Consider the following 12728-nt stretch of genomic DNA (forward strand, 5'->3'; position numbering starts at 1 on the left):
AAAGGTTGAAATCCAGACAGGATTTATGTGCTGCCATAAAACCACAGGCCTTCCTCTCTCATGGTGATAAAAATAAATCACCCTTAAAAATAGAACGACATTAATAAAAATAAATCTGAAAGTACATGCAGTGTATCATGGGGTTACAGTCTGCCTCAGCCTGGAGGGGAAACTTCTCCCCAGTTAAAGGCTGGTCAATGGTGATGAACAGACATGGTGCACAGGGTTATGTCCTGGGGTACAGGGTCAAGCAGGTACTTCCAAAGGCCTAATTTCAGTTCTTGTGAAGTTTGGGCCTCTTTAGGGAGTTTTAGATTTAGGCTATGAAGGTCAGCAGCCCCATCAGCCAGTCCTGCTCGATCCATGAGGATCCGACTGGCAGAAATAGGAGAAAAATTCTGGTTTATTCACGTGCACACTTCCAGGTTGGAGAGAGGGGGAAGAAACCTGTAGGAGCGTTGGGGGGTAGGATGGTTGGGATGGATGGAGACGAGAGATCTCTGGAGCCAGGGCTGGAACTTGGGGTTTATTGCAAAGGGCCTGGGTGCAGGGCCCTGCTGGGAGCTGCCAAACACAGCTCAGAGCAGGAATGAGAGAAGAGAGGGGAGAGAGGATGAGAGGGTGAGAGAGCAAAAGGGTAAGAGAGTAAAAGCATAAGAGAGTAAAAAGGGGGTAAGAGAGCGAGGTTACAATACAATAAATCTTCTTCTGTGTTGAATATTCTAATTCTCGCTAACCAATCTAGTACAACATACAAATCCTATAGCATTTACATACAGCCTATAAGAATCATTACATTACCACACTGTGTTACATTTTAAACCCTAAAAACTCCTCTTTGGGCTCCTTCATCCAAGCTGTAGGGTCTGCTCTGACCCTTGGGCCTGTCTGCAAGCAGAGGGTGTTGTTCCATCCAAAGGGGATCACCTTCAGCTGGCCACACCATTGTTTTCCTGTTGTTCAGTAACTGAGGGATCTCAAAGCTTGCTTTCATTTCAATCTCACTTATAGTTTCCATATTCTCAAAATCTTTTGCCAGACAATCATATTTATAAGGCTTTCCTGTTTCATCTTCCCCAACAGAAGCCCAAGGACAGATTTCAGGGGAGGGCCCTGAGGGCTGGGATGCAGCTGCTCTGCCCTCACCATGGGCAGGGAGGGACCACAGGCACCAGGGCTGGGAGCGCAGAGCAGCTGCTGAGGTTCAGCTCCAGCACAACTCCCGGGATAATGAGCATCTCTCCCTTCCCTGCACACCAGATCTGACACATCCTGCTCGAGCGTGGGGCATCCAGCAGGAGTGACAAGCTGCTCTGGGAGCCGGGGTCACAGCAGGAGCAGCAGCCGGGCTGGCAGGGCAGAGCAGCAGCTCCTCACAACTGAGGCCACGGCAGGATCAGCCAGCCCTGCTCCCTGCCAAGGATGGGACTGGCCAGGGGAGCCACAGGGCTTTCCAGCAGGGCAGTCATGCTCTGGCTCCATACAGTGTCCTTGTGGTTTCTGCTGGAGGCAGAGCTGTTTCTCTCCTCCTCTGAACTGGGGACAGCTGAGTGCATCTCCCCTCTCCCACTGAGGTGGCTGTGTTTTGCCAATGCCTGAAACAAAAAATCCTTCTGCTCTGTGACATCTGGATGAGAAGAGCCTCCTCCTGCACCACCTCCATCTGTCAGCGTGGCTGTTGGCACCTCCCAGCCCTGCTTGGGGCTTTGAGTGATGCCCAGGGCTCTCTACACAGGGAAATAATGCAGCATCACCCTCCTGCTGAAGCCATGAAGACAAGCCTTGAGGAACAGGAACACTTAAGAAGATTGTCTTGACCAGGAAAATTAGTTTGTAAGACCAAGTTCAGTATTTGCATCTCAGCTGAGCAGGGAGGAATGATAACAGGGTCACCCCCAGCACCCCATGAGGTGTTCATGACTCTGAAGAATTTCTTGTTCTAATCCAAGCATTAATGACAGTCAGGGGCTTTGGGAGGCTTAGAAAAAGCCTTCTCCACAGTGGGACATCCTTTAAATGTCTGGCAGAGCCAGACACCAACATCCTTACCTGCAGCCGTGAATCTCATACACACATGGGGTGAAGAAGTTCATGGCTCGCAAGGAGAGCTGGGACTAAGCTGGGATGGCACCTCTCTGCAAGGAGATGGGGTATGGGTGCTCTTCAGACACTCAGTAAAGCAGGATCACAGGGACACTTGTCTGCACACCACCAAGAAGGCATCCATCCAACCCAAGGCTGATGAGCCACTCGTGAGTCACAGCACAAAAACCCAGCAGTCCCCAAGCCATTCTCTTGTGCAAGGTCCTGTCACCCTGTGTGGTTTGCTGTGCTCTGTGTTCTTGGCTCACTGCAGCACTCCCATGTGTCACCCAACAAAGACAGAAGGGAAGGTGACACTCGTCCTTTGGCCAGCCCCACAGCTGGGTCCCAGCAGGGCTGGCTGCTGCTCCACAGGCAGGGGCTGCACACCAGCAGAACAGCTCAGCAGAATCCTCACCTAGAGATGAGGAGGGATGGCAGAGCTCACAACTCCACCAGGAAGGGCTGGAGGACACATCCAACCTAGGTAAGCACCAGGCAGGAGCAGGCACTACTGGGAATTGTGGTGCTCTGCAGTGAAAATGGCCAGAAGAGGGATGGAGATGGGGTAAATTCACATTTTCCAGACTGGACAGCAGAACAACCCAATTGAGAAGCAGATAAACTCCGGGTGCCTGCAGCTGTCAGAGAACTGGTCAATCCACCATTTCAAATCCCCATCTTGTGCCCATCTTCTTCACATTTTGCTAATAGAGGTCCCCACTTTGTGACCCTGCTAGCACCCCTCAGTCCCCCATGCCTACCACCAGGCTAAAGCAGAGGTGAGCCATCAAAATACCCAGTGACAGACCTTCTCCCCCACATCTCTGAGCTTTCCAAGGGTTTCCCTCTCCCCCAGTTTCCCTTACCTGTGTCCTGGTCACAGAGCTGCTCACAGGCATCAGTGGTCCTCTGTCCACAGAGATCTCTCACCCAGGGGGACGTGGCATTGATCTGATAGTACAGGGACAGCTTGGCTGGGTTCAGCCAGTCAGAGATGTCCAGGTAGCTCCCCTCACTCACAACGAAGCTGCTGCCTGTGGGGAATGGGGAAAAAAGTGTGTTAGGTGAGTGTGGAAATCTGAAAGAAAAACCCCTAATGTGCTTTTTGGCCCAGCATCAGAGCTCTGCACTCTTCAGGAGCTGCTGTGATGACAAGACCTGTAAAATAATAATGAGTTCACTGTGTGACCATGTTCACAGGGGTCTCAGGTTGAGGGAAGAGACGAGGATCTGACTCCATGTTTCAGAAAGTTTCATTTATTATATTATGATATATATTACATTAAAACTATACTAAAATAACAGATGAAAGAATTTCATCAGAAGGCTAGCTAAAAATAAAATAAGCAAGAATAATAACAAGGGCAGCTGTCTTGGACTCTCTGTCCCAGCCAGCTGAACTGTGATTAGCCATTAATTACAAACATCCAACACAGACCAATCCCAGATGCACCTGTTGCATTCCACAGCAGCAGATAATCAATGTTTACACTTTGTTCCTGAGGCCTCCCAGCTTCTCGGGAGGAAAAATCCTAAAAAAAAAAAGATTTTTCATAAAAGATGTCTGCGACACCACTGACAGTTGGTCCCAAAGAACTTCATTTGACCATTTTTCTCCACAGCAATGTGCTCCAGCAAATGGACCACCAGCTCCTCTGCCCTTGCACTACTGGGATTTGATTCCCAGGTCTCTGCAGAAATGAGGACCAGTGTAATTATTCTGATCTGTAACCAGAGCATCAAGGAGGAATTGTCCTGGAGGCACCTGGAGCTCAGGGCACAGGTGAGCAGCAGCAGCAGCAGGGCCTGTTCACCTTTTGTGGAAGGTGAGTGGATTGGCCCAACACACAACTTCTTGTGTGAGTTATCTCATACCAGACACTCCTCCACCCTCTCCCTCCTGTGAGTTACAAGCGAATTCCTGCCAAAAATATTTTCTTACAAAATCTTATGCTTCTTTATTTTGTGAAATGTATTTTTCCCCACTGGCATCTGGGAATATGCATCATCTAATTAGCCAAATAGATTTTCAGTTCAGCCCAATCATTTCCTTATCTAACATCTGAGGCCCAGCATCGCTTGGGGGATTTTGCAGGCACAGAGGTCCTCATTAACTCTGATCTTCAATTACATTGATTATAAGACTGCCTCCATAACAGTGCTGCACAGATCAGAGAGGAGCCAAAAAACCTCTGCCATTAAGTGGTGTTTTGCAAAACTCACCATGGTAAAAGCCTCTAAAAATGGGGGAGAAGAAACCTGCAAGGAGGAGTGGGCAAGGGGAACTGCCAGGTAGTGGAAAGGTGGCTGTGAGATCCTGCACTGAGTCTCGCAACGTGGGCAAAATTTGCAACCACTGTCTGAATGTTGAAATCCTTCTCAGAGATTACCCAGGGATAGCAAGTCTACAGATCCAGGGCCTGTTGTCATGAAACTGTAAGGCTTATGGCCCTTAGTAAAGGACTAGGACACCATTCTTTGAAGCACCAACTTACTTTGATGAAATCCAAGAGATTAAAAAAGCAGGACAATGAGCCTGCAGCAGCAGCCACCCCACGTGAACCTGCTTGAACACAAACTCTGGATCTCCTTTTGAAGAGGATCCCTGATGCTTAGCAAGAGGGAGCTCTTCTCACCCTCATCCTGCACCGCATTAGCCATGCAAAGGATAAAACAAGCAGAGCCTCGAGTCAAGCATCCCGGTGAGTGACCTCATTTTCAGGCATCCCAAGATCTCAGCACCAGCCAAATCCAAGCCCTAATTTCCCATAAACTTGGGTCTTTGACACTCAGAGTGTTTATATACCATAAACACATTCACAGACACATGTCTACACTCAAAGCCAGTGGAGGCTGCCAAGCTACTGACTGCTCAAGCAAATGAGAATTAGACATCAGAGACACAGCAAGGCAGGAGCTGCCCCACCAAGGCTGCAGGATACATCTCAATCAGACACAAGGCAGCAATAAATCACTGGGTAAACCCCCCAGCACCACTGCAAAGCAGATAAACACTGAGCAGAAAGAAGTTTCTTAGAGCCATGTGGTTTTATCCCCTAATTATTCCTTTCAATGAATTTTTAAAGATAGCCTTACATACCAATAACAACAATTGCTGGCTTCTTTTCCCAAACAGAAATGCATCCTGCACCCTTTGGGAGTGTTTACTATTTACATGTAGGTGTCTAAGTAGTAACCTGTCAATTTTGTTTTCCTCCTGATTTCCGCAGCTCCCTAATAAAGAGCAAGGCTTGGGAAGCACGTAGGGTTGTTTTGAGACTCAGCTACAGACAACTCCCTCTGCACCCAAGGACTGAAGAGCAAAACCAGCAGCTCTTGATTAAATCCCTACTTAATGAACCCCACTTCTGGTTAAAATACAACTTGGAAGTCACAGAAGTAAACCCGACACAAACCAGACACGTCATTGGTACCCAGAGGGATGAAGCTGGCAGAGGATCCTGGTCCAGGATCTGCTCCACAGGCAGGTGGGTGATGGAGGGGTGACCTCTGGAGATCCCCAAAATGGAATCATTCAGGTGGAAAAGACCTCTCAGACCATCAAATACCACTGTTCCTCTGCCAAGGCAACCAGGCCATGTCCCTTGGTGCCGCATCCACACACCTTTTAAATCCCTCCAGGAATGGAGACTCCATCACTGCCCTGAGCAGCTGTGCCAGGGCTGGACAACCCTTTTCTCTGAAGAAATCAGAGAAATCTTTACATTCAACCTAAAGAATCTTTATATTCAACCTAAATGTTCCCTGGGAGAAAAGGCCAAACCCCACCTGGTTCCACCCTCCTGTCAGGGAGTTGTAGAGAGTGAGAAGATTCCCCCCCAAGCCTCCTTTTCTCCCTCAGATGCTCCTCATCAGACTTTTGCTCCAGCCCCTTCTCTGGCTCCAGGTATTTTGAAGATTAATTATTTTGATTTTAGTAAGTCTGATTGAGAAGTCATCCTCATTATCAGGTTTTTATGGGGGTTGGTTTGTTTGTTTATTCGAAAAGCAGCAGTGAAAAGCTCTCAATCCAAAAATTCAGGCTCAGTGAAAAATGGAGGTTTTTCTACCTCAGTCTGAAAAACCCAAACCCAGAGAAATTAAAGGTTTTAGTTTCCTTCCTCCTTTACCTCCTTCCTCCCCTTTCTTTTCCTCCCTTTCCTTCCTCAGAGGAGGGAAGGAACAACTTCTAGCAAGGAAACTTCTCACATCTCTGAAGCGGAATGTGTGGCAAGGTTTTGAGAGACATTCACAGACACCTTCATCACCTTCTCTCCCACTGAAAACAAAAACAAACAAACAAACAAACACCCCAACCTTGATCCCTTTATAGCTTGCCTGTGAAATAAATAACAGAAAAAAGGCGCTCTACAAATATTTTGAAAGCTAAAATTCTAATGATTTCAAAGCCTTTTCACAAAATTTTTCTCTTCGCTTTCAAAGAATCCACACACAGAAAACAGTTTTTCAAAAGTCACTGTCGTGTACATATCAAAACCACGTTGAAAAGCTCAGGGCACGTTGAGGAACAAATCCTTTTAGAAACTACCAAGAACAAACATTTTTCCAATCAAAAGCTGTTTCAAACACCTTCAGCTTGCTGGGAACATCAGCTGGATTTGTTTTCCACAACTCCAGTCTCTGGATGGAGGGAAGGGGAGTGATGGGGGACTTAAGGTGGGTGGAACCCAGTACAAACCAGCCTCCTAAAACCCTCCTCAAGCACCTCAGACCCTACTAAATCACCTCCACACCCGGTTTGAAGCCCCCCTTCAGCTGCACTCCCCAGGGCAGGTCCCAGCACAGACACTCTGAAGACACTGGAGGGATTGTCCACCCTGCTGTCCTCACTGCCAACCTCTCAGGTGTCCTCCTTGACACAAATTTCAAGCTTCCCACTCAAAGCCTTGCTGAAATCTCCCTTGAATGGAGATATTTAGATCTCAGGTAAAGCAGCCATCAACCAACCAAGTGAATACAGAAACAAAATGACAACTCTGCACCCAGCACCACCTCCAGGAACCCCACACCTGCGGCGTTCACATTTTCTGGAAAAAATCCCTTTGCCCAGGATTTTTCTCCTGGGAAGCTGAAAAGCCTCAGAGAAAAGGAAAACAATTCTTATCTCTTAATTTGCTTCTCCTGTGTTGTGCTCGTGTGGAATGTGTTTGGAGATTGTTTACCCACAGGTGATTATTCCATTGGATTCTTCTGGGAGTTGTTTTCACTCTTTGGCCAATCAGGGCCAAGCTGTGTCAGGGCTCTGGAAAGAGTCAGGAGTTTTCATTATTATTTTTTTAGCATTCTGTAAGTATCCTTCCTGTATTCTTTAATACATTTAGTATAGTATTTAATATAATATAGTGTTATAAAGTAATAAATCAGCCTTCTGAGCACATGGAGTCAGATGCATCATTCCTGCCTTTGTCGGGGCATCCCTGCAAATACAATACCCCATACCAGGACATATCCCTCAAATGCTATTGGAATTACAAGCCAGCCAATGCCATGGAGCAGTGTGGTGAACACCAGGACACAGCTCCAGCCCCCTCCCAGCTCCACAAGGTCCAGCAGCCCTCAGGGGATTGATTTGTTTGGGTTTCTGTGCATGTGTGTGTTTTCCACTCGCCCCGTTCCCTCCCCAGCGCTGATCAAAGCTGGGTGAGTTAAGGCAGCGTCAGAAGTTCATGTCTCTCATGCTGGGGTCTCCTTCAAAGTTCAGTGGAATTGCTTAAGCCCTGACAAAAGAGGCTTGAAGTTTTGACATTTCAAAAATCATTTTCAAGAACACAACAGGATAAAACAGCTCAGAAGAGATATCTAACAAGGGAAAAGAACAAAGCACCCAAAAGGCAGCCAAAAGGGTTTGGCTTTTCCTTTCTCTTTCTTTTCAAGGCAAAAGATCAAAATATAATTTTTTTTGAAGAACATCTATTTATGCCTCCCTCTGCTCTTTTTTTGTCATCTTTGGTCCATTCACTGTTTCTTGGCCAACAAAACTCCTTTTCATCTAAAATTAGTATTTTGTGTTGGGAAGCAATGGGAGGTCATACTATAGGTTGCTATTAATGTATCCAGCCCTATGCTATCATACAGTTCTAATCCTGTTACAGATAGTTTTTATAAACACTAGAGGAAAGATGATCCCTCTGGCTTCATTCTATAGGTACAAAGAATAACCCTATTTGCTTTCTTTAGAAACCTTTTTTTCCCCTTGTTAAACTTGAAAGAACATTGCCCAAAGAGACAACTCCTCCCCTATCAGCTCTTCCCCTTGATCAGCTCTCCTTATCCTGTCCTGGGCCCAGGGCATGGAAACTTCTGCTTCTGAAATTTCTCCCAGAAAATGCCAAAGAGCTGGACAGACTTTGGGTGCCCAGGACACACGTGTACTGACTTAAGCAAGGAAATGTGATTTGGGGCAGGACTGCACCCACAGAGTAACACAGTGCTCAGCTTAACCATCCCTCTCCTGCCCAGTGCAAAACCAGGTGATTTGGGGATAATTTAAATAGTTTTAAGTCAAACTCTAAGTTCTATAGTCTAGTTTGAATCCAGGGACAGCATCACACCAGGTTAAAATCCAAACCAACCCTCCTGACTCTTTTTTTTAACTATTTCTCTCTTTGAACAAGGTGAATTTCTTAAACAGAAAGTTATGATAGAAAGATTATAAAACAACACAAGCCTATAGGCACATCTTTCATTCAGTCCTCCCTCAGCTGAAGCACTCATAGTTTATATCTCACAGTGCTTGACTCCAGGGTGTATTTTCAGCACATGAACTGCACCCATGGGCTCTCACCCAACCCAATGATGATCAAACCTGGAGACCTCCATCCCCTTGGAACACCATTAATCCTGCCAGAGCTTTTCCACCCTGGCACAGCAGAAGTCAATTAGCAGTACATGTCTGTGTGCAATTACAGCTCAAAGTGGCACCACCTTTCCTGTGGGAGGAGCAGGGCTACAATTTAAGTGTTAAATTACACTGCCTTGATCATTCTGACAGATGCTCTCTTTGGGTTTTCTTGTCAGTCAGTCTTGATTTCTCCAGGGCTGAGCTCCTGACAAACAACAAATGTATTTATAAGGCAGGTGATGGCTCAGCCAACTTCTCCTAAACTTAAGCAAGAAGGAATCTGCCCACCCTGCCTTGTGGTCAAGCACATGCTGCCATGAGATCTCCCGTGGCAGCTTTAGACAAATTGTGGAGGTGTTGGCAAGAGCACAGCTCTGTCCTCAGAAGCCATCTGGGCCAGCAGCGGCTGAGACAGAAATGAGACTCCTCAAAAAAAAACTAAAAAAATCTTCTTAATGCTCTGCATCTCCCAACTCCCATGCTGCATCCTGGGGCTCTCTAACAGTGATGCTCTCCAGATATCAGAAAAGGGTTCAGGGAAATCCAGCCCAAATCTGATCACATCACAAAGCGCAGAAGAGCTGTGATAAGCTCGTTGTATGAATGCAGAATTCAATGTTTGCATCTCCATCTGTGGGAGGGAGAGCAGGTTGGCTGATCAAAGATGTGCCATCCCTCCCAAAGCAGAGGGTAAATGGTGTTGGTAAAGCTCAGCAGGTGCCCACCCCTGTGGGGAGGGGGCATCTCTCAGGATTCGACACTTCTCAGCTCTTAAGCAGCTCCTGCTTGTTGCAGACACCTTTTATGAAAAATCCTTTCCTTAGGATTTTTCCTCCTGAGAAGCCTCAGGAACAAAATGTAAACATTGATTATCTGCTGCTGTGGAATGCAACAGGTGCATCTGTGATTGGCCCATGTTGGATGTTTGTAATTAATGGCCAATCACAGTCAGCTGGCTCGGACTCTCTGTCCAAGCCACAAGCCTTTGCTGTCATTCTTTCCTATTATATTCTTAGCTAGCCTTCTGATGAAATCCTTTCTTCTATTCTTTTAGTATAGTTTTAATGTAATATATATAATAAAGTAATAAATCAGCCTTCTGAAACATGGGAGTCAACATTCTCATCTCTTCCCTCAACCTGCGACCCCTCTGAATACTGTCACACCTGCTGACACCGTCCAAATGCCAGCACCAATCCAATGCCAATCCAACGCCAATCCTGCTGGCTTTGCTCCAGTCAATCCTGCAGAGGAACATTTGGCTTCCCTGCCCCAGGAGCTGGGAATGCCTCTGGCAGGCACAGGGCTGGGGAGCTGGGCAGCAGCTGAGCAGGTTCACCAGCCTGTCAAAGGCACGATAAAAACATGATGTACTTCAGCCTCCAGAAGCTGATTAGTTCTTCATGCAAAGAGCGTTCGTGCTGTAAAACCGTCTTGGAATCCCTTTGATCCACGCTGATACAGTTCATAAATTGATGTTAATATTTAGAGTTCATGTCTGGTAACACTGCAGCCATTTGCTCACATTTTCTTGCCAGGGAAGCAGACACAGGAGCAGGAGTGAGCTGTAACACAGGCACCGAGGTGACCCTGCTGATTACGAGGTGCTGGAATAAAATGCAATTTGTAAAGCTGCCCCCAAACATGGCCACCTTACATGAAACACACAGGGCCTGGAGCAGCCAGACGTGACACTGAGTCTGCAAGAAAGTGTTGCTTCTGTCAGAGCCCTGACCCAGGTCTCCAGAGAGCAAAAACCCTGGGAGGAGAAAACAGCACAAGAAAAGAAATATTTTAAACCAATTCCTTCTGCTGAGTTCAGACTGGAATATGGATCTGGGAACAGCTGGTGAACATGGAAAACCCCAAATTCAGAATCTTTCTGTAAGCCTGAAAAGATCACAGCATCACAGAATGCTTTGGGTTGGAAGGGACCTTAAAGATCATCATGTCCCACTCCTTTCCCACAGATAGGGACATCCTCCACTGGACCAGATTGCTCAGAGCTCCACCCAGTCTGACCTGAGATAGCTTTGAGACCAGATCTCTTTCTCCATCCTGGTACAAACCTGGGGAGCTTCACCTGAAAATCAGAGAGTGTGTCCAGCTTCTTCTTGCTGCCAAAGGGGATGGGGCACAGCCAGTCCCCCACCTCCCATGGCTCATCTCTGTGTGAGCACACGTACAGCACATCCTGAGTGCCCTGAGGGCACGAGGCAATGCTCGGTCACCTCCAAGAGCTGCAGAAGATTGAGCAGGAAATGTCAAAAACAAACAGTTTAAACCAACACATTTAATTAAAACCAAAATGAGAAGTTGTTGTGAGTCCCAACAATTGCAGTCAGCAGAGCAGTCTTCAGGGAAAATTAACACAGGCTGCTAATAGCAGCATCCAATTCAGCAGCATCTTGGAAGAAACAGTGGTGGGGGAAGGTAGGAAATAATCTGCAGATGAAACAATTACTGATCAGCTGCGTGGCAAGGACAGCACGGCTTCGCTCAGGCAGGCAGACACAGATGCACAGAGATTAAAAGAATAAACAAAAATCAGCTCCCTCCACCTCTCTCTGCCATCTTGTCAGATGCTCCAACACAAAACACGGTCTTGAGTAGAAATTCCACTTCAGCTGGCCTCTTGGCTTTGCTGGCTTTGCTCTCAGGGCAGCGTTCATCCTGACCTCTGGGAAGGAATCCACACTTGCAGGAGGGACAGAGCCAACATACAGGCAGCTCATCAGGGTGGGGACACTGCCCACACCATGCTCTGATCCCACAGAGGATCCCTGCCGGCCCACCCCAAGCTCTGTGCACCCCACTACACCCATACCACAGCCCAGCAAGGTGCAGAGGGATCACCACAACTTCCCTGGCACACATCTCAGAAGAAGAGGGCAGAAGGCTGCAAATGCCCTGAAATGTCTTTGGTAAAAACCTGCTTTATGCCCTTTGCTTTATTTCCACTTATAAACCAAAGCCCTACAAGCTCCTCACTAAAGGCAGCTCCTGCTTCCCTCTGCACCACTGGAGGATCTCACCCACCTCTCCCGCTAAAGTAAAAACATCCACCCACACCGTATATAACCTCTCACAGGCTGTAAAAACGGGAAGCTTTAATTGATACTATATTTCATACTGTTGTGCAGCAAGGACGTACTCCAGGCTGAGCCCTCCAGAGTATCTTCCTCCACCCTGCCTTCCCTGCAAGCCATTCCCATTGCTCCAGCTCTACTTTTTTGAATTATTACCTACAAGAAAAAAACAAAGCCAAAAAAACAACTATTGAATGTAGAGCTGAGTGGCTCCCATATTCATAAGAGGTTTTATTACTCAGATGGAGGGACTCTCTTTCCTTTCTTCCCCCCCTTTGACACAGCTAAAGGGTCCTCTAAATAATGCCTTGCATTTCCATATCCTCATAAAAGCCACTACAGTTCTTTCCATAAATCTGAGGCACCTCTGAAATCAGAACAATTCCTCCTGCTCAGCACGGGCAGGGGCTGCCTTGAGACACAAACCCTGGAGCAGCAGAAGGGAGGAGAGGATGCTCCAAGCACTGTGTTTGAATAGAGAGGATTTAGAGGCACCAACTCGTTTCTGGGAAGCAGGAGGCCCCAGCCCTCCCCACCAGCTCCTGGCAGGCTCTCCTTGATCCAGCTGCTCCACGAAGTGAAGGCACAGCAGCTGTGCAAACCAGGCAATAACTGCTCAGCGGGGAGCGAGGCAGGGGCGCCCCATCAAATGAACAAAAGGAAGAAAACAAACCCAGGGAGAAATAAGGGCA

General features: G+C 47.2%; 1 protein-coding gene across 1 annotated transcript in view; it reads right to left on the bottom strand.

The window, feature by feature from the left end:
* ASTN2 (astrotactin 2) overlaps positions 1–12728 on the bottom strand; it is a 361347-nt gene that overhangs the window by 213836 nt on the left and 134783 nt on the right. The window contains exon 7 of the mRNA XM_063174845.1: positions 2952–3119. Within this exon, the coding sequence (XP_063030915.1) occupies positions 2952–3119 (168 nt within the window). The remainder of the gene's footprint in view (positions 1–2951; positions 3120–12728) is intronic.

The sequence above is a fragment of the Melospiza melodia genome, chromosome 22 (assembly GCF_035770615.1).
Source record: "Melospiza melodia melodia isolate bMelMel2 chromosome 22, bMelMel2.pri, whole genome shotgun sequence".
NCBI lineage: Eukaryota > Metazoa > Chordata > Aves > Passeriformes > Passerellidae > Melospiza > Melospiza melodia.